Here is a 21542-nt window from a genome sequence, read left to right as displayed (position 1 = left end):
GACCTCATTCCCATTACCTCATCTTCTCTGACTTGTTACATCATCCTCCCAGGATGCACAGGATCCTACAAACTGAAAAGATAGAGGACCACAAAAAAACTAACTCCTTCAGTTTGCCAACCATGAGGCCCTCCTCCTCTCTGCTCCAAACTCCTTTATAGCCCCAATCTTTAGTCAAATCAGCTGACCAGCACTCCCCTCTTCAGTAACCACAATACTTCCCCCCAGCTTGTGCCAAGATAACTACACCCTAAGTAAGACCTTAAGGGGGTCTCTCTGTTCCTAGAGAGATCAGGGCAACTATGAAGGGTGGAGGCTTCTGCCAGGGTGCAATCCTAACCAACTGTCCAGCACTAAGGGCAATGCAGTGGTAGTGTGGTAAGGGAACAAACATTCCTTTACCTTGAGGAGGCCTCCGTGACTGCCACCCAACTGCAGAATGGAGTACATGTCCCATTGGCACTGCTATGCCAGTGCTGGAAAGTTAGTTAGGATTTGGGCCAATATACTGTATCTTTTCTCAAATCAACACCTAAATGTTTTCTGAAACAAACCCTTTTAATGCTTTTGGCTACAAGGATAACTCAATGCTGCATGTCTGAAGCCTTGGGGCAACTGCAGTAAAGGGCCTCTTTGGGATCCTCTCCTTTGCTCACAGAACAGGATCAGGCTCACAGAATGAAGAGGGTAAAGGGGCTCATAGCAACATGAGCAAGGCCCTGGCATATGCAGGCCCTGCCCAGTGTGATGTAGCCTTTGCAGCGTGGAACTCTGACTGGTGAGACCTGGAATAAACTCCCCACTCAGCCATGAATGTCACTGAGGGTACAATGCTAACCAACTTTCCAACACCGAGATAAGGGCAATGCAGCTCTGAGGTAAGGGGGTAACAAACCCCCCCCCCTTAGCTTGAGAAGGCCTCCATGACTGTCCCCCAACTGCATAGTGCGTGCCCTATTAGCACAGCTGTGTCAGTGCTGGAAAGGTGATTAGGATTTGGGCTTGAGTCACTTTGGCCCATTCACCCTCTCACCTCTTAGGGTTGTTCCAAGGACAAAGTGCAGAAGGTGGAGTGAATACACACATGGTACTCTGTTCCCCATGGAGGGAAAATGTAAAAAGGAAAAAAAAGACCATAAGATTGGGTGTCACTTCAAAACCTCCAGTGAGTCTCCTTTTTGTTGCAGAATTACAGGCACTGCCTTCTTTCTTAAGTCAATCTGCCTGGCTACGGTTAGCAAGCCAACTGCCTACCAACTAATTGTATAATTAAATGTACTCAGGGAGTGTGTGTGTGGGTTTGATTGCATAATTAAAAATTAATTTCTTCGTTAGCCTGGGGGAACATTGTACTTATTCTAACTGTAACCACAAGTGTCTTCCACACCCTCAACAGGAGTTCAGGAGGAAGCCCAAGAAGACCAGCCTGCCTCCAGCTGTCCCCTGTGATCCGGCCAAAGGCTTTCCAGAGAAATGGGACCAGAGCCCTGGATTCAGCCTCCTGCATGCATGGTGCATGGTACAAAGGCACCAGAGCTCCAAGAGCTGCCAAGCCCGGGGCGGACCGGAGGGCCTTGCCTGCAGAAAGCGCTGTTCCTGCCTTCAGCCCCCTGCCCAGAGCACCACCGCCTCCTGGTCGCCGGGACCCTCTGCCCGCGGAACCCAAGGGGAAAAGCTCTGTGCAGCCCTGTGCTGGCAGGCTGTCGCCACCTGTCCGGCAGGGGTCACTGGGTCCCTCGCCCGAAGGCACCTGGGCTCCTGCTGGCGCTCCGCCCTGCCCGCAGAGCCAGGCGCCCTTCCCTGCAGCCCTTTGCAGGGCGCGCCTGCACCAGGACGGCTTGCCGGGGCTCGCAGGCGCGCTGCCTTGCAGGGGTCTCGCTCGCCCCTGCGAGGTGAAACGGTGAAGCACCATAGAGAGAGCGCAGAGCCCGCCTGGCTTCGCCTTCCCAGCCAGCAGCGGCGGCGGAAGGGGGGAGCCGTGCGGGGAGGGAACTTCCTCCGCCTCCCTCCCAGTCACCCTGAGCCTGGTGGCTGCGCGCAGGACGCCGCGCCTGCGGGGCGAGGGGCTCCGCCGGCCTGATGGACTGCCCGCGAGCGCATCTCCGCGGGCCGCGCGCCTGCGGGCTGCAGTGGTGAGTGCGGGGGGTCTGCCGCAGCCGGAGAGGGCTGCATCGGGGCAAACAAAGGGGGGAGGCTCGGCTCTGGGGGGGGGGCGAGCGAGCCACCTCTGGGGGTCCTGCAGAGGGCTGCGCACGGGTGCTCGTTGGTGGAGCCTTGCAGGGTTCTGCTCCGGATCGCTTGGCACGGATGAGCTGCCCCTAACCTCCTGCGCGCATCGCAGCCAGCCAGGCTGGTGGACGAAGGGCGCACAGCCCAATCCTATGCATGTCCGCGCAGAAGTAAGCCCCATTAGAATCCATGGGGCTTACTCCCAGGAAAGCGTGGATAGGATTGGGCTGGCAGTCCTCACCAACTTTCCAGCACTGGCATCCCCTGTGCCAGTGGGGCGTCTGCTGCATCCTGCAGTTGGGGGACACTCACAGGCCTTCTCAAGGTAAGGGGGGGGTCCCTTGCCTCGGATCTGCATTGTCCTCATCCCACCCTTAGTGGCGTTTCTCCCTGGCTCTTTCATCCCTCCTTCTAGGCCAGTGTATCTCAAACTGTGGGTCGGGACCCACTAGGTGGGTCGTGAGCCAATTTCAGGTGGATCTCCATTCATTTCAATATTTTATTTTTAATAAGTCAGACTTGATGCTACCCTGGTAGGTGACTGCATTTGGGGAAATGTTACAGACCTGTACTTTTAGCAAGCTACTATGTATATGTTTTAAACAATGATAGTCAATGGGACTTAGTCCTGGGTAAGAGTGGGTAGGATTGCAGCCCAGGATTGTTAAAACTCTTCCTGCTTGATGATGTCATCTCCGGTGGATCATGATATTGCTTCTGGTGGTTCCTGAGAAATTCTCATTTTAAAAGGTGGGTCCCTGTGCTAAAGGGAGCAAAGGCTCCCGCTCTGCATTATTGAGCCTGGACATGGCATCAAGGCTGAGCTGAGGTGTGGTGATGTGACTGAATTCATTCCAGATGAACTAATGTGCAATTGGAGGAAGTGAGGGTTGCATGTGTCTTCTGAACTTGCTGCAGAGGAAACAGTCAGATGGGGGACAGTTGAGAACTGGCCTTTGAAAATGGGAGACCCTTTTGAAGCTGCCCAGCTGTCATTCAGAATGCATTCCTCCCCACCCCTCCTCCGGACTTCTCCATTGTCTCTTACACATTGGATGTGTGTGATTCTTTTGCATTTACAAAAGAGCATCAGAACAGCTAAATGACTAATATATAAAATCATATTTTGTATGACATGATGGAGATATACAAAATTTTGCAGGGGGTGGATAGAGAAAGGCTCTTTTTGCTGTCCCACAACACCAGAACCAGGGGACTTCTGCTAAAATTGAGTGTTGGGAGAGTTAGGACAGACAAAAGAAAAGATTTCTTTAGCCAGTGTGTAATTGGTTTGTGGAACTCCTTGCCACAGGAAGAGGTGATGACACCTTGTCTAGATGACTTTAAGAGGGGATTGGACAAATTTCTTGAGGAAAAGGCTGTCACCGGTTACAAGTCATATAGATATGTACAAGCTCCTGCTTTTAGAATTGGGCTACCTCAGAATGCCACATGCAGGGAAGGGCACCAGGATGCAGGTGTGTCTTTGTGTGCATTTGGTGGGCCACTGTGAGATATAGGAAACTGGACTAGATGGGCCTTTGGCCTGATCCAGCAGGGCTGTTCTTATGTTCATAAAAATTTGGAAGGGTTTCACTGGAGTCTGTGAGGCTCAATGGAGTTTGTGAAACAAGGCTTAAATCTAACTACATTTGCTCAGACTCATCTGTTCTATGCATGCCCCTCCTCTTTCTTTGTTGTCTCTTTCACTGCTGAGGTGTAGACTGTAGCCTCATTGGGTGCAGGTTCCTGTTACTCTGTAAAGCCCTGTATATGGTGATGGTACCAATCCATCTGCATGGTCTTTTTCCAGCATCACAAGAGGGTCTCCCAGCAGTAATTTAATATCAGTCTACTGCAGATCCTTGTCTGACTGCTTGGAGAGTTCATAGCTCATGGGGAGAACACATGTTTTGCATGCAGAAGTTCTCAAGTTCACTTCCTGGCAGCATGCCTTGTTAAAAGGATCACCAGTAGCAAGGCTGGGAAAGGCGTCTCTCTACCGACTCGCTGACTCGCAAGTCAGGTGTGTGAAAGACTCTGAAAAACACTTGAGTCTGGGCCCCCTGACTCATGACACGCATTCCTCTCCTACGACTTGAGTCATGTGCCAACTGACAAGGGTTGTGCCTCCTCCCTCTCACAAGAGAACCTCATGTTTATCCAGGAAACTGTTTGTTTGCAGCTGCAGCAGCTAGCAGGGTATGGCGGCTCCAAAAAATTGGCCAGGTCTTGTGATGCTGCACCTGCTGAGGTTTCTGCAAAATGTAACAATTTTACCTGGGTTTTGCACAGAACCCAGACAGCGAGGTGCCTCCACTAGTCCTTCGTTGGTCAAAGAATGTGTGTCCGCTGTATCCATTGGCTGAGGGACACGTCTCCGGGAGAGGGCAGGGGCAAGGGGGGCAAGAGCAGCTGTTTTAACCCATACGCGCAAGTGGGTTTTGCAAGCACAAGGAGGGGTGCAGGAGGTGGGGACAAGCAGGGGGAAAGCTGTTCTTGGAGGCTGGAAAAGCAACCCTGCACACCTCGCCCCCTTATTCCATTTGGACCAGCTGAAACAAGCGGTTGTGTCACGCGTGTTCTCTTGTGTTCCCAGCTTAGGCACACAGCCTTTCTAGTATTTGGGCAGACAGGGCAAACTGTCCTTAGTGCGTTGGGATAATACTGCAGATGCGGCAGCAGCGACTTTTTTTGGGGGGGGGGGTGCTTTTTATTCTAACGGGAAAGGTTGTTGTTTTATTCTGCTTAGGGGTTGCTTACAGAGTTTCCAAAAAGTATTTTGTTAGCAGCCAGATAGATTCAGGCTAGCTTTAGCTTATGTGAGTTTCGTTGCATTCAGTACTTTCAAGATTCTCTCATCATCAGCCAGCCTACTAGGCCATGATAGACAGTATACTACACATACACTTTTGTCCAAGTCTCTATTGGCAGAGTTTTCATGTCCTCCTCCTGCTGGTTTTTCAGCTGCGTTTTCTGTTGCAGAAGGGGTGGATGTGTTCCGCACTGCTGCCTGACAGGTGGGATGGCAGGGGACCCTGGGAGAATGTTTAAAGGGAACACTGAGACATGCCTACAGCCCGACGCAGCTCTGTTTCTCTCTGCAGAGTCATGACGGGCTTTTCCTTGCTCCTCATCTTGCGCTGCCCCTGCCTTGCACCCTCTTGCCCGGCCAAGGCAGGATGCAACCTTGCCCTACCATGCCCGTGAAGTGAAGGGGGGGATTCAGGGCGGGATCACACAGGGGAAGGGAAGGGGTGGGCACGTTTTGCACTGTTGCAGGACATTGGGCTGTGCGGGGATGGCAGAGGAGAGTTTAAAGGGAAGTGCGCACACCACCCGGCGGCAGCTTCATTTTCCTCCGTGAAGTCACAGGGTGGTGCAGTGGTTTGAGACGTGGACTTAGACCTGGAAGATCCAGGTTCAAATCTCCCCCCTGAGCCACGAAGCTTCCTGGGTGACCTAGGGCCAGTCATTCTCTCAGCCTCACCTACCTCACAGGGTTGCCGTGAGGACGAAAGGAAGGGAGCAACTGTGTACACTGCCCTGAGCTCTTTGGAGGAAGGGTGGTATAAAAATGTGAAAAATAAATAATAAATTTTTAAAGGGGGGGTGACTCGACTTGAGTCTTATTGAGTTGCGAAGGGATGACTCGGCGACTTGGAAAGTGCACCCTTGATGACTCATTTTCGAGTCGCAGGGGGGCAGCGACTCTAGACTCAGTTTGAATCAAGTCGTGCTGGACTTTCATCCATGGTAAACAGTACAGAGCAAGTGAACCTGTGATTTGACTCAATATAAGGGTTTAGAGTTTGCTCACTTTCCTAACACACCTTGATTAATGTCTCTTTCTTTGTTTTCTGGCAAACTGGCAAGGACCCATCCCAACCAACTATATGGAGGTCTTCAATTAAATGCATATGATACTTTCACGCACTGAGAATCAGGGGAGGACTTTGTAGCTGGACTTGGCTCTCTCCCATAGGGGGCTCCTGACAAATACCAGCCGCAAAGGTTCAGCTGAGCAGAAATCCCGCCTAGACCAAAAGGGAAGCAGGATCTGTTCTTTACGTGCACCTGTTTGCTAAGGTAGTAATTCTACTTTGGTTCATTATAGATTTTCACTTGCAGAGACCCTCTGCCGCACACTGCCACTTTGCTTATCAGGGAGCTTGTGGTGAGATCCTGAACTGGATCTTGAAAATGAAGTGAATGTGCATGTAGTACTGGGTTAGATTGACAGGTGACAAGCTTGTGTGAGCATTGTATGTATACCAGCTTACAAATCAGAGCTGTCTACGATAGAGTCGCTCTCCAACTCTGTGTCACACTCTAGTGTGACCAAAGAACAGAATCCAGCATGGGGTTGTGCTGAGAGAGGCAAGTGTGCTTGGAGCAAGTGTAGCCCATTTCTGTTTAAAGGGACATTGAAGTCCCTTTTACATTTTACATTTAAAAAAAATAAATCTCCAGAAGTGTTCCTGCATTCTTAAGGGTCTCTAAAACATGCAAACCATTCTTCTGTGCACATTAACCTGTCACAGAGACAAAGCATTTTGCTAGTAGTCATGTGCATGTGTGTATAAGCTCTGGTTCCTGAGTTCTGTCTTTCTCTTACACTCCAGCATAGCCAAGAGGTAGAACGTAGGCTGAGGGTATGTAATGGAGTGAGTGTCGGATATAAGGGCACTTCAGGTGTGCAGCTGGAGGCCAGTCAGGTAGGCTGAAGACAGACTTGGAGGTTAGTAGACTAGTGCCACAGAAAGAAGATGGGGCCAGTGTGTCCCTTCACCACACATTACCCAGACTCCAGGGAAGGCAGCTATTCAGGAGCTTTATAATGGCCAGTGGCACTAAACTGGCCCTGTGGTGTCACCTTCAGGCCAAGAGGAAGATGTTTCGTGGGGTGATGCCCCAGCTAGAAGTGGCTCTAATTCCCAGTGGCCTATCGAGTTAATGTTTTAGCTACAGGACTCCTGGATAAAACCTGGAGCTCCTAACTGAAGGAGCAGGGCAATGCAACTAGTAATGGTTCTCAATGGCGTCCCACAGATCTTAGGAATAAGTAAGTGGGCTACAACTGAATAAATGGGGAAGGGTGTTGCATGAGCTTCATTGATGGACCCCATGAGGAGGTTCAGTGTGTATTTCAGTTGCAGACTGAACAGCAACTTATACTTTTAGGGACTCATCTCACTACATCCTTTCTCTCACCTGTCATCATGGAACTTTATAAAAAAAACCTGTACTACTTCTCAGTCAATGAAAACATGTCCACATATGGTGCCCCTTTCTTCACACTTGCCCCATCTCTTTGGTTATGATTATAACTGTAAATTTCCCTGGAAGTAGAAAATTACCAGAGCTCAAAATGGGCCAGGCTATTACATTTCTCCCTGAAATATTCTTATTTATTTTTTTACATTCAGGAATTTTGTTTTAATTGGTTATTATCCTGATTTGACAGCATCTATCTGCAGTATTGATACTGGGAGATTTGTGGCATCTTTGGGGATTGTGTAAGGTGGCCCCGTGTTTTAAGTTTAAAACGTAGGGGGAAAATCAGTTACTCACCCCCACACCCTCAAGACAACACTACTGAAGTTGGAACCCAAGCCAGGCATGTAACTTAGAGAGATGCATTCCAGCCTTGCAATCCAACTCCCTCCTCTTGTTTTGCCATTTGGCCTCAGGCAAAGCTGGTTTAGAATTCTGAGTCAGACAGGGTGTAAAAACAGGGTTGACTGACTGAGGGTTGTCAGCATCAGCAGGGAATTCTGAACTGAAGCTGGCAATTAGTTTTGCAGATAAAAACTGGGTGGGGGGGTGTGAATAAAAGGAAAAATAACAAAAATGAGATCTGAGTGTACATATGGAGGTTTCGTAAGGGCTGTAAATCAGCATTCTAACAGCCTAAGCAGTGCAGAGGGAAAAGTATTATAAGTGCTATTTAAGGGGGAGGGGAGAGAAGTTATCATAGGAGCCGCAATCATAAGCAGAATCCACCCTGCTATGGGGGAAGATGTACATTTGTCCAACCTGTAGAGGGTACCATTTAGTCAGAGATGGCACAGGACCTTCTCAATGATGGAGCGCTCTCATTTTTAATTTGCCTATAGTAGTTTGTCATCTTATGTGTATTTTTATAAGGAAAGATGCTATAAATAAATGTAGCTGCTGGAGAGCTTTTTTGGAAGCATGGAAAATGAACATCTCCCTTACAGAGTGGTCTGCAGGCAAGACCTATTGCTACAATAACCACTTCCCTCCACACCTCTTTCTTGCTTCGTGTGGCCATGAAAATGCCAGAAATGGGGCCTTTCAACCCAGTGAAATATCTGGTATGTGCCAAGATGCCTGCCCACCACCTTCCAGTTGAATCCACATTGCAAACTTGAATCATATGTATGTTTGGGTGCCTCACAAAACCAGGATTTGCCCCCTGGAGAGGTGTGAGTGGAGGGAATTCCTTTCCTTGCCATCCCTGTGGCAGCTTTCAGTGGGAATAGGAAGTTGTTTGCTGAGCAAACACTTCCTCTTGCCAGTGCGTGTTGTCTTTTTAGAAAGATGTCTGGCCAGAGGCTAAGCAAGGTGGTGAGGCTGCCATTGGGACTCTAATTTGCCTAATAGTCAAAATGGATCTCATTTTAGAAACTCAATAAGGCCTGACAGACTGCTGCTGAAGCTGCAGATGACCCAGAAGGACATTTTGGTGACCTCAGAGTGAGACGCCTTCTTGTTTCAGATGCTGTTGACCTTGAAAAGTGAGGCCTAACATCATCCATTGGGAGTCCTGGGAGTGCAGACAAGGAAGCCATGCAGGAGAACGTGGAAGCTGATGTTTCCTTGGGTAAGTGTCTGTCAGCAAAGCTCAGTCATGGAGGGAGGGTAGGGAAGGTCAAGAGGCTACAGGTCTGGGAATGGCGACCTTAACAAGGACAGGATCTGGAGGTTAAATGCAAACAAAGGGGTTTGGTTCTATAAACCAGGAGCCCTAAATTTTGTGCCTAGCTCTGGAAAGGGAGTGAAATCTGTTGGAGAGGCGCAGAGTGTGGGGTATTGGGGAAATGAGGTCTGTGCCTACCCTTGCACAGCTCCATGGTTTGGGTTCTGTTGTTGCTGATGTTAAGGACTCGCTAGATATAGAGACAAAACAATTGACAGATGCAGTTCAATGATTTTCAAACTCTCTAACTTCAGAGCACCAGATCCCTGTGGATTTGGTTGCCAATAAACCCCTACAGGGCTGCAATGGAAATCCTTATGAGATGCAAAGGATTCTGTAATGGATCATACATGCATCATGTGGTGCATTGGTCAGGCCTGTAAACTGAGAGACATCATCACAGGGTGCTCAACACTTTCTGGCTGCTGCCATGTATTGTGAGAGATAGTTGGTGTTGATGGGTAAACTGCTTTCAGGGAAACTTGTCCACCAGCATTGGTCTGCTGAGTGGAGGAACCCCAGTGACAAAGTTCCTGAGAAGTCTCATTACTGTTCATCCTTCTGGGGGCACATCTTCAAGGTCTCAGACTTAGTAAAGCCCACTGCCCATATTTAACCTCTTGTCTTTATTCTGTGTTTGCAGATTACCCAGAAAATGCTTCTGCTGCAGTTTCCCGCATGCCAGCAAAACGGCAGGCACGTGATCTAAACAGTCCTGAAGCTTTGGAAGAAGAGGAGACTCTGGAAACCACCCTTACAGGTGCAGAGGAGGACCAGAAGTGACCAGCTTGGAATGAAGTCCTTTGTTGGAGAGCTACTGTTAGGCAGTGTCAGGGTCTGGAGGGGCTTTCAGGGTCTGTGGAAGGTAGCTGTCAGTCTGATGCAGCCAGAGGCAAATAGTATGGCCCAGGGCAGGCAAGGCTCCAGCTCCATGAGGAGCAACAGAAGATCAGAAAGGCCAGACTTAGGAAAGAACCCAAGCAGGCAAGAGAGGAAGATCTGTAGGGGCAGGTGCCTGGTCTGGCAGAGACCTTTTGTCAGAAGGCAGGTTGCTTAGGCTGAGGGCCAAGGCCTATTACTGGGGATTTATAGGGGCTGGAGGGGGGCTTTGGCCTGATCCTTCATGGTCAGCTGACTGGAGGCAGGATTTGCACTGCAGCCTACATTTCATTTTGCAAGAACAGTTCAGCCTGCAGAGCACGGGATAGGAATGGCTGTCTTGGTGCACGAGGCGTGGTATCAAAGGCTGTCCACGAGGAACTCCTCTTTGAGATCATCCTGGCACCTTAAAGTCAATGCAAACAGACAAACTGTTTGTCTTGACAAGACCTCTTTATATGTTCTCATCTGAACTGCTCTACACGGAGCCGTACAAGAGCTATAGAATCCAACTTTTAAATGATAGAACTAATTAAGATATATGAGTTATTAATCTCTAGGGTTTCATCCACTTTAGTCTCCTACACTAGTATACCCTCTGCCAAAGGTGGTACAGGGAAGGGATCCCAAACAATATCCCCTTGGTTTGATAGGGATTGTATGGATCTCAAAAATCAGATTAGATCCGTTTACCAGCAGTACTGCTATTCAGGGGATATTCAAATTCCCGATACATATTTTATTCTAAAGAAGCAGCTGAAACAACTGATCCAAGAAAAGCGACATAATTATGCTTCCCGCTTGTGGTATAAACTACTAGCCACTATAGAACATAAAAATTCTAAGCAATTTTGGGGTATAATCACCAGTTCTGCTCAGAAAACTGCACCTTGCTCTCAGATGGTCATCTCCCCACACGAGTGGTGCCGCTTTTTCTCCACCTTATATTGCCAAGAGGGTGAAAGTGGCTTAGCATCTTTTAGTTTAAATCCTTCAGCAACCACCCCATGGCCTCCTGTATCCCCTGAAGAAATTATAGAGCTAGTTTCTCAAAGTAAACAAGGGAAAGCTCCTGGGCCAGATTTGGTATTGTCAGAGATCCTGAAAGTGGACCCCAAATGGTGGGCCCCTATTCTATCCTCATTATTCACAGTGGTGGACCAAACAGTTATAATACCAGCTGAATGGACAAATGCTACTATAGTGCCTATTTACAAAAAAGGCGACCATCGTGATCCCTCCAATTTTAGACCTATAAGCCTTTTATCAGTGGGGGGAAAACTTTATGCAAAACATCTTTTAAACAAGCTGCTATCCTGGATGGATGATCTGGGCCTTCCAGGGTGGGATCAGATAGGATTTCGAAAAGGATCTTCACCAATTGATTACTGTGCTGTTTTAGCTCATTTGATTGACAAGTACACAAGGCTAAAAAATCAAAAATTATATGTTGCTTTTCTGGATCTTAAAGGAACCTTTGACTCTGTTAATAGATCGCTGCTATGGGACAAACTAGTTAAACTCAATATAGACCCTAGACTTCTAACTCTTATTCAGAAACTTTATACAGGCACCACCTGCTAAATAAAATTTACATCTTCGGGGAAACTGACCCCCAAAATTCAGGTCGAAAGGGGAGTGACACAGGGGTGCATTTTAGCACCCACTCTTTTCAATCTTTTTCTACACAATTTTGCCCCCTTTTTGCTTCAGATAGATGGACATTTTTCCAAACTAGGTTCAATGCATATTCCAGCATTGCTTTATGCAGATGATGCAGTGCTAGTTTCCTGTACACCTATTGGACAAGCGACTTTTAAATAGAACTTCTGACTATCTGAAATGTAACAAACTCGAATTGAACTCTCAGAAAACCAAAGTTATGCTCTTTTCAAAATCATGGAGCCCAGGCACTTGGTCTATTGGAGGGGAGAAACTGGAACAGGTCAAAAGCTTTAAATATCTTGGAATTCACTTCCACTACAATCTTTGCTGGGGTATTCATCAAAAATTGGTTACCAACTTGGCCCGTGTCACTTTGCAGAGCACCAATCGATTCTTTTTTAGTCAGGGCAATCATTATATATAACCAGCTGCTCTCAAGGTATTTAATGACAAGGTATCGGCACAGCTCCTGTACGGGTGCCCTATCTGGATTAGTGCTATAAATCACACCCTTGAGAGTATCCAAGCTAAATTTTTGAGGGCTATCCTGGGTTTACCTAAATCTGTACCATACTCTGCATTATGTTTGGAGATCGGACAATCGCTCTTAGTATCAAGAGCATGGCTTTTAACCATACGCTATTGGCTCCAATTACATTATAACGTGAAACCAGGCAGTCTCCTATCCAGAATGCTATCTGAGTCTGGTTCTTCTAAATGGTATAGCCAAATTAAATCAAAAATTGAATCAATTGGTTTTTCATTGGATTTTTTTAAGTTTCTATCCATTCCCTGGAGTTTATCAAAGGGTAAAGCAAAGAATGCTAGACACTGAGGCACAAAACCTCTTTGAACTTGCTTCTAGAATTTGCTCCCCTCTTAATTTCTCTATCCCGCTAAAGTATGGGCAAATGGCTCCTTATCTGAGTATTCTGATCAACCCTTCTGAACGTCGTGCGATCTCCTTGGCAAGATTTAATGTGTTTCCATCCAAGGTCACAGAAGGCAGATACAGTGGTGCCTCGCATAACGAATGCCCCGTGCAGCGAAAAACTCGCAGAACGAAAGTGGTGTGCGAAGTTTGGTAACTCGCTCAACGAATTTTTATGACTTATGCTTCGCATAACGAATTTTTGTTTTGTTTTGTTTTGATTTGTCTTAAGGGGGGGATCTTCATGTCTCTTTATGATCCCGTTCACCCTAGTAAGGGGCGGATCTTCATGTCTCTTTATGATCCCGTTCACCCTAGTAAGGGGCGGATCTTCATGTCCATTTATGATCCCATCCACCCTAGTAAGGGGCGGATCTTCATGTCAGTTTATGATCCCGTTCACCCTAGTAAGGGGCGGATCTTCATGTCACTTTATGATCCCGTCCACCCTAGTAAGGGGCGGATCTTCATGTCACTTTATGATCCCGTCCACCCTAGTAAGGGGCGGATCTTCATGTCTCTTTATGATCCCGTTCACCCTAGTAAGGGGCGGATCTTCATGTCCATTTATGATCCCGTCCACCCTAGTAAGGGGCGGATCTTCATGTCTCTTTATGATCCCGTTCACCCTAGTAAGGGGCGGATCTTCATGTCACTTTATGATCCCGTCCACCCTAGTAAGGGGAGGATCTTCATGTCAGTTTATGATCCCGTTCACCCTAGTAAGGGGAGGATCTTCATGTCCCTTTATGATCCCGTCCACCCTAGTAAGGGGCGGATCTTCATGTGCATTTATGATCCCGTCCACCCTAGTAAGGGGCGGATCTTCATGTCTCTTTATGATCCCGTTCACCCTAGTAAGGGGCGGATCTTCATGTCACTTTATGATCCCGTCCACCCTAGTAAGGGGAGGATCTTCATGTCCCTTTATGATCCCGTTCACCCTAGTAAGGGGCGGATCTTCATGTCAGTTTATGATCCCGTTCACCCTAGTAAGGGGAGGATCTTCATGTCAGTTTATGATCCCGTCCACCCTTGTAAGGGGCGGATCTTCATGTCACTTTATGATCCCATCCACCCTAGTAAGGGGAGGATCTTCATGTCAGTTTATGTAAGTAAATCCCATTGTGCTTGCTCCCAGGAAAGTGTGCACAGGATTACAGCCTTCAAACTCCCCACTCAGCATCCCCCCATCGCTCATTCACCCTCTCACTGCCCCATTTCCTTCACGTTTCCCCCCTATGATCACGGCAAAAGCAAGCAATTGAGTGCAGCTGCTCTGTCCTCCCCAGCTTAGAGCACAATCCTGTGCGTGTCTCCTCAGAAGTAAGTCCCATTGTGCTTACTCCCAGGAAAGTGTGCACAGGATTACAGCCTTATTATGCTCCCCACTCAGGATTATGCTCCCCACTCAGCATCCCCCCCCCGTTTTTGAAATCCTCTGTACAGTATGTATGCCTTTAAAGAGCACTTAATAAACACTTTGTAAACCAAATTTGACTTTGTTCTGACTTTTCTTGCCCATAGGAACGCATTAATTAAATTTCAATGCATTCCTATGGGAAAACGCGCTTCGCAAAACGAAAAACTCGCATAACGAAAGGACTCGCGGAACGGATTAATTTCGTTATGTGAGGCACCACTGTATAGGCAAATACCATATAAAGAACGCCTCTGCCCTTGTAATTTGGGAAATGTTGAATCAATCATACACTTTTTTTTTATTGTCCTCGGCACACTAGATCCCGCCGCACTTACATGACTCACCGGCAAAATGAATGGGCTTTCGGATGAGGCAAAACTGAAGTGTCTCCTAAGTGACTGCTCACCAGATGTGCTAGAGGGAGTTTCTAAATTTTTACTTTTGGCGATTTCTAAGCCTTCTTAATGTAATTTGTCAAAAATGTTGATATTTTATGTTGAACTGTAAATGTTTTATTAGTAATTTAGTATCTTAACTCCATTTTTGATAAACGGGATTATGACTAATTATGTTTGCTTTTATGATTTCTCTCTCTATGCCTAATAAAGGTTTATTCATTCATTCATTCATGTTCTCATCCATTTTGGATTATTTTCTCTTCCCCCCCCCCCGCTGCCCTTGACAGGTGATGAAGAGAAAGGGGAATGTTTAAAGGAGGAAGATGAGGAGACTACTTTATGTGTTGTGCTCCAAGACCATGTTGAAGAGGAGGAGGACATGGGGTCGTCATCATCATCAGCACCTCCACCCCGAGGGAAGGGCGAGCGCCCTTACCCCTGCAGTGAATGTGGGAAGGCATTCAGCCAGTGGTCAAAACTGGTGCGCCACCGGCGGATCCACACAGGTGAGCGCCCCAACACATGTACCGACTGTGGCAAGTCTTTCACCCAGAGCTCCCATCTGGTCCAGCATCGGCGGACACACACGGGCGAGAAACCCTATGTCTGTGGCGACTGCGGCAAAGCCTTTTCCTGGAGCTCCAACCTGGCCCAGCATCAGCGCACCCACACAGGTGAGAAACCTTACGTGTGCCGGGAGTGTGGCAAGGCTTTCTCTCAGAGTACCAACCTCATCAAGCACCAGCGCAGCCATACAGGTGAGAAACCTTACCGCTGTCCAGAGTGCCCCAAGAGCTTTTATCGCTCGTCGGACCTCATCCAACACCAGATCACGCACACTGGTGAGCGCCCCTTCAAGTGCGAGGAGTGCGGCAAAGGCTTCACGCAGAGCGCAAACCTGGTCAAGCACCGAAAAATTCATGCTGGAGAGAAGCCCTTCCGTTGCAACGACTGTGGCAAGACCTTCATCCAAAGCTCTGAGCTCATCCAGCACCAGCGCACCCACTCGGGTGAGAAGCCCTATCAGTGCCAAGAATGTGGCAAACGTTTTGGCCATGGTGCCACCCTGGTCAAGCACCAGCGACTTCACATGGGGGTGGAGCCCTATCGCTGTGCTGATTGTGGCAAGACCTTTGGGCTCAGCTCGGCGTTGGAGCGACATCGGCGATGCCACATCGAGAGCCGCCCGTATGCCTGTGGTGAGTGTGGCCAGAGCTTCTCTTTGGCCTCCAACCTCACCCTGCATTCCCGTATCCACCGGGGTGAAAAGCCCTACCGTTGTGCTGACTGTGGAAAGTGCTTTGGCATGAGCTCTACTCTTATCCGCCATCAGCGAATTCACACAGGTGAGAAGCCCTATGCATGCCCTGACTGTGGCAAGGCTTTTGTCCGCAGCTCACACCTCACCCAGCACCGCAGGACACACACGGGCGAGCGACCCTACCATTGTGAGGAGTGTGGCCGGCGTTTCTCCCAGAGTTCCAACCTCATCACTCACCAGCGCATTCACATGGAGGAACGCCCCCATGTCTGCCATGGCTGTGGCCGGCGCTTTGCCCAGGAAGATGAACTGCAGCGCCACCAGCAGGAGGAGAATGGGAAATGTGCCAGAGAAGAGGCCAGAGAGCCAGAGGACGAATCTTCCCATGTGGGCAACACTTCTGGGGAGAGCTGTGAGGATGGCCATTTGCCAGCACTGCATCAGGAGAGCAGCACACAAGGGCTGGCCTGCAAGGATGCTGCTGAGCTGGTACAGCACCAGAAGAGCCACATTGCCCATCTGTGTAATGTGTGTGGAAAGAGCTTCAAAGATGATGCAATGTTAGTGCAACATCGAGAAAGCCACACGTCTTATATCTGTTCTGAATGTGGAAGGAGTTTTGGGGATGCTGATGCCTTGTCCTGCCATCAGGAGACTCATGAATCTTGGATATGTGGCATTTGTGGGCAGAACTGCAAGGACAGCTTGGCCCTGGCCCAGCATGAGGAAACCCACTCGTTGCACATATGTGGTATGTGTGGAGAGAGCTTTGTTGATAGCAAGACGCTTGTCCTGCATGAGAAGAGTGGGAGGTGCACGGAGAACTCAACACTCATGCTTGACCAGGAATCTTCAAAGGCTTTTGCGTGTATCGATTGTAAGGAGAGCTTTGTTGATGAGGCTGCCCTTGCACAACATCAGGAAATGCATGCAACTTGGGTTTGCGTGGAGTGTGGGGAAAGCTGCAAGGACAGTGAAGAGCTGGTGGATCACCAAGAGAGCCATAAAAGATCTCACATCTGCTCTGAGTGTGGGCAGGCTTTTGCTGACAGCTCTGCCCTCACCCATCACCAGATCACCCACAATCCAGAGGAACTGTGTAAGTGCTCTGAATGTGAGGAGAGCTTCAGGGGCAGCTCCCACACCTGTGGGAAGCTGTTCCATTGTGCAGAGTGTGAGCAGCCTTTTGTAGACACCACGGCTCTTAGGCTGCACCAGAAGAGCCACTCTGGGGGCAAAGCCCAAGGATGTCTTGCATCTGGAGAACCTTTCAATACTGATTCAGATGTAGCTGTAGATCAGAGAAGTCACTTGGAGGGACCTCCTGATAAAAGTCTTGGTGCACATCAGAACATCCTTACCAGAGACAAGTCCTCTGATGAAAACTCAGGCTGTAGCTCACCTCTGAGCATTGCACTGGACAATCAGCCATGTAGGGGCCATTCAGGTCTTGCTGCACACCAGAGAATCCACTTGAAAGACAACACCCCTGAGAGTACGCATCAGAGAATCCTGGTGGAAGGGAAATTCCCCTCAAGTGGGCTTTGCTCCCAGGACAGCTCATCTCTTGCTGTCTCACACCAGCAAACCCCCTTTGAAGAAGAGCCATGCCCAAGTCCCCAGGGTGATTTTCCCTTTAAGGAAAGCTCGACTGTTGCTGTGCCCCAGAAAAGAACCTCTGCTCCAATTTCCACTGAAATGGCTGCTCTCATCCGACACCCAAGCACCAAACCCTACAAATGTCATGACTGTGAGCAAAGCTTTGCAGATGTCACTGGCTTGTCCCACCACCAGGTCAGCCATATGAAGGAAAAGATGCTGAAATGCCCTGAGTGTGGGACAGGCTTTCCGGACAGGCTGGCTCTGATCCAGCATCAGGCGGAGCACACAGTGGAGAAAGGCAGGGATGTGCATCAGCAGCCAAAAAACCATTGTGTCAAGGACAGGGAGTGTGGGAGTTCTCTGGAATTTGGAGAGAGTTTCACAGAGATCTCAGCCATCCTGTTGCAGAGGAGAAGCCGGGTCTCTGAAAGAGACACCCCCACATGGCCAAAGGACCATGGGGCTGATGGGAAGCAAAGCTCAGGCGATGGTCTGGAGGCAACGGAACCCTACTTTCATCTTGACTTGGGGAAAACCTCCAGTGCCAGCAATGTGCTGGCTCAGCGCCATGTACAGCCAGACAGAGGCAGATACTTTGCTCATCCTGAATCTGGAAAGATCTCTAGGAACAGCTCAATACTGTTGCAGCACCTCCAGAACCACACGGCAGAGAAACCCTGATTTCCCCAGAAACTATGGGATAAGTCAGTTCCAGAAAGGAGATGGGTATGACCTGAAGTGTACCCTCTTCTGCCACTCTCCCTCCCACCCCGATGCTCAGGGCTTGTTAAGTTGGGGGGTGGGTGGACATAATCGAGGGCATGAGTTGGGCAAAGGTATGGAGACTGTGCCCTAGATGGAGCTATTACAGACATTCTTATTAGGATGGGGTATGCACAGGGAGAGAACTGAAATGGGATGTGTGAAGTTATAGCAACCAATGCAGAGTGAGAAATCCTTACCTTCTGTACCAGCAAACACAGGGTGAATCCACCTGCTGCAGTATTTTTTTCATTCCTAGTTTCCTCCCCCCCTTCAAGGAACAAAAAGCTGTCCAAGAAATTATAGACCTCAAACATTGTGTGGAATTAACATGAACTGAAGACAGGTGGCCTTGGATAGAATGTAGAGTGTGGTAGGAGGGGATGCCTAAGCAGGTGGATGTGATGGGGGGGCAGTCTTCCAAAATCTGTGTCTTCCCCTGTCCTGACTCATGCACATTTTAACATTTCCTGGAAAGGTGACCCCATTTCTTGGAAAAATTGGGATGGGAGATGTTCCTTTTGACTACTGGAAACCTCCAACAAAATGGCTGTTGCTGATCATGTGACATCTGTTGGCCACTCCCTCCTCTGACCACATTAGTAAGACTTTGGTGGTGGTCTATGGACTTGCTTTCTCTTTCCCACTGCATGGTTTGGTTGATGCTTGTGTCCCAGTCAATGGAATTAGTGAGCCAAGCTACTCCAACTGCTGCACATCTTCTACTCCTTAGATCGAGGCAAGTCTAGGAAGTAAAAATGAATGTACATAAATGAAGCTAGAAGGGATCCCCCATGGGTTATGTAGTCCTGGGCTACCCAGCATTTGGCCTCTGTGTGGCCTCTGTTAGACTCTGAAGAATTCTCATTTGCATTTTGAAAAAAGCATGTTGCTAGCCCTCGTATAATAAGAAGTTGGCTTACCACAAATAGGTAGACAGTTGTGAAGCTTCTCCATCACTGTGCTTTGAAATTTAAGATTTCAAACCACAGCCACAAAGAATTTTGAGAAAAGCAATCATATGACATTTACTTAATGATATAGTCCTGAGGCATATGCATTCTTATCTGGAAGGTTGTAGGGTTAGGACAGGTGCTTCAGATTTACACAGGTGGGGGTAATTTCACTTTTGAGTTTCACCTAAGGTCACCCGCTTGAGATTGAGCCTTGGTTTCTAGAACTCTTGAGTCCAAACTCCACTTATTGGATTGTACTGACTTTCCTGTCTTGCGGTGGTTTTTTTTTTTTTTTTTTTTTTTTGAGGGGGTGGTGGAGACAAAAGCAAATGTATGAAGTGACAGGTGCAAAAACAGATAAAAGAGGCAGGTCATACTCTAGACACCCTCAACTCTTAGGGACTCTGGAACAAAGGTTTGTGAGATGATTGTACATCTCACTGACTTGTGTGTGTTTTCTGTAGCTTCTAGAACTGGTAGGAGGCAAAAATACAGTAGATCAGTGGTTCCCAAACTTTTTCTAGTGCTGGCTCCTTTGACTTACTGGGCCATTGGCCGTGGCTCCCCATTAGGGCTACAATCCTATACATTATATAGAGCTGTAGGTTTTTTCTTGAGGAGTCCATGGCTCCACTGGCTGCTTTCCACAGCTTGCCAGGGAGCCACGGCTCACAGTTTGGGAAACACTGCAGTAGATGGATGATTGCTATGATCCAATATGGCAGCTCTCAGATTTCCAGACTTCTTTGATCTCACATTTACACTGGTTCATCTTGTTTTCTCATTGGCTATGCAAGGAGTAACGTGTCAGTTATCAGAAATGGATTTCTTGAATGAAGGGAAAGGAGAAAAAAAAAATGGGATCTATTTGGTACATTTTAGGTGAAGTAGATCTTCGAGATCTCGGCACGCTCAACGTATGTCTGACTTTCCCCGTGGTATTGCTTTGACCTTTGTTAGCTACTTAGCAGGTATTTCCCATGTTGGTACAGTTTTGGGTTGAGCAGCTATACAGTGCCAATGTCTACCTCACCAATCCAAGTTGGACCATGTCTTCTTCCTTGAAATTACTGTCAAGCAATTTGTATGGAGACAGTGCTACAGGGAGGCTAAGTAATAATCCTTGAAGACATCAAAGCAAACTACCTATTGGTGGAACTCTCTGATGCAGGATAGCCATGGTTATGGGCTATTGGGATCCTGTTATCTTTGTTATCCTGTGTCAAAATTTTCTAAATCTGAGAATTCTCTTCATAGCTGCAAATACTTCTCTTAGGTTTCTTTCTCATGTAAGATTTGTAGTGGATATCTCCCATCCCAGTACAGCTTTGATTTCAAACTCCTTCCAGTACTTACATCTATCTACCTCACCAGCTCAGCTGTGTTGTTCTATGATCCTGGAAAACAACAGTAAAAATGTCCATTTGCCTTTGCTGAACCTCCAGTCAGTGGAACTTCCTGCCATATGATATCTGCAGCAAGACTGAGAGCTTAGTGAGATGAAGATCAAGAGCACTAGCTGCAACAGGAGATAATCACACAGCAAATGAGACTCACCTCAAAAGCAGTGATTTTCAACATGTTCTACTATCAATCAGCAAGAGACTGAAGCTTCCCCAAACTCTTCTGTGTATTGTACGATAGCAGCAGTTTACAGATTGTTCCCCTCTCAGACCCTCTACGCACTTGTGTTAAGCCTGCCCAGGCCATCAACCTTTCTGCCCTACAACTGGAAGGCAAGAGCAGGGCTACTCTGCATGGCCATCATCAGTGGTGATGTAGATATATCTTATCATGCAAGACCCACTTTATGTGCTGCTTCCAGTATGGCCAACTTCCTGCAGAATGGGGGGGGGGCACATCCCAGCATCCTCCTAGACACGAGGTGACCTGCTGGCATTTGGGTATCTCAAGAACTCTTCTTGGTCTTTGCCAATGTGAATGAGAGATCAGTTGGGGCCCCCCTTCCAGAGCTTATTGAGAGCATGGGATCTAATTAGGTGCTAATTTCTTTGCCTTTTTCCTTCCTCAGTCTTTTCCCCCTTATGTCCTTTCACTTTCAGTCATGCTATCTTTTTATCCCAACCTTTTGGGTTTCTCCCCTTCATTTCCAACAGCGTGATCCTGTGCATGTTTACTCAGAAGTAAGTTCCATGCTGTTCAATGGGGTTTACTCCCAGGTAAGTGCTCAAGATTGCAGCCTTAAGCACTCATCTTCTTTAACTCAGGGCAACCCCTCCCCCTGCACTGCATCAAGAATAGCAAACAAAAGTGTCTCAAGTAGCATCCAAATGATAACTATGTAGGGATCTCTCCATATTTATGTCTCTTTTATGGGGGAGGGGATGGCATTATTCTGGTAGCAAAATCCATTACCTCTTACCTGTCCTCTGATCATTTTTGCTTGATGGATTTGGCTGTGCCATTGGTTGTCAGATTTTCTCTGTAATTCTAGGAATGTATCAAACGTGAGACTAATACAAACTCAAA

At 47.9% G+C, this 21542-nt stretch overlaps 2 protein-coding genes across 2 annotated transcripts in view; both read left to right on the top strand.

The window, feature by feature from the left end:
• Positions 1-2080, top strand: part of LOC136653514 (perforin-1-like) — a 14161-nt gene extending 12081 nt beyond the window's left edge. The window contains exon 3 of the mRNA XM_066630407.1: positions 1397-2080. Within this exon, the coding sequence (XP_066486504.1) occupies positions 1397-2080 (684 nt within the window). The remainder of the gene's footprint in view (positions 1-1396) is intronic.
• ZNF629 (zinc finger protein 629) lies at positions 2023-21542 on the top strand. The gene is made up of 4 exons (XM_066631092.1): positions 2023-2132; positions 8975-9079; positions 9819-9935; positions 14759-21542. Exons 2-4 carry the CDS (start codon positions 9046-9048, stop codon positions 18013-18015), a joined length of 3408 nt encoding a protein of 1135 aa, XP_066487189.1. The 5' UTR covers positions 2023-2132; positions 8975-9045; the 3' UTR covers positions 18016-21542.

This window comes from Tiliqua scincoides, chromosome 5, assembly GCF_035046505.1.
Source record: "Tiliqua scincoides isolate rTilSci1 chromosome 5, rTilSci1.hap2, whole genome shotgun sequence".
NCBI lineage: Eukaryota > Metazoa > Chordata > Lepidosauria > Squamata > Scincidae > Tiliqua > Tiliqua scincoides.
The sequence above is the reverse complement of the archived record's forward strand: the minus strand, read 5'-3'. Positions and strand labels throughout refer to the sequence as shown.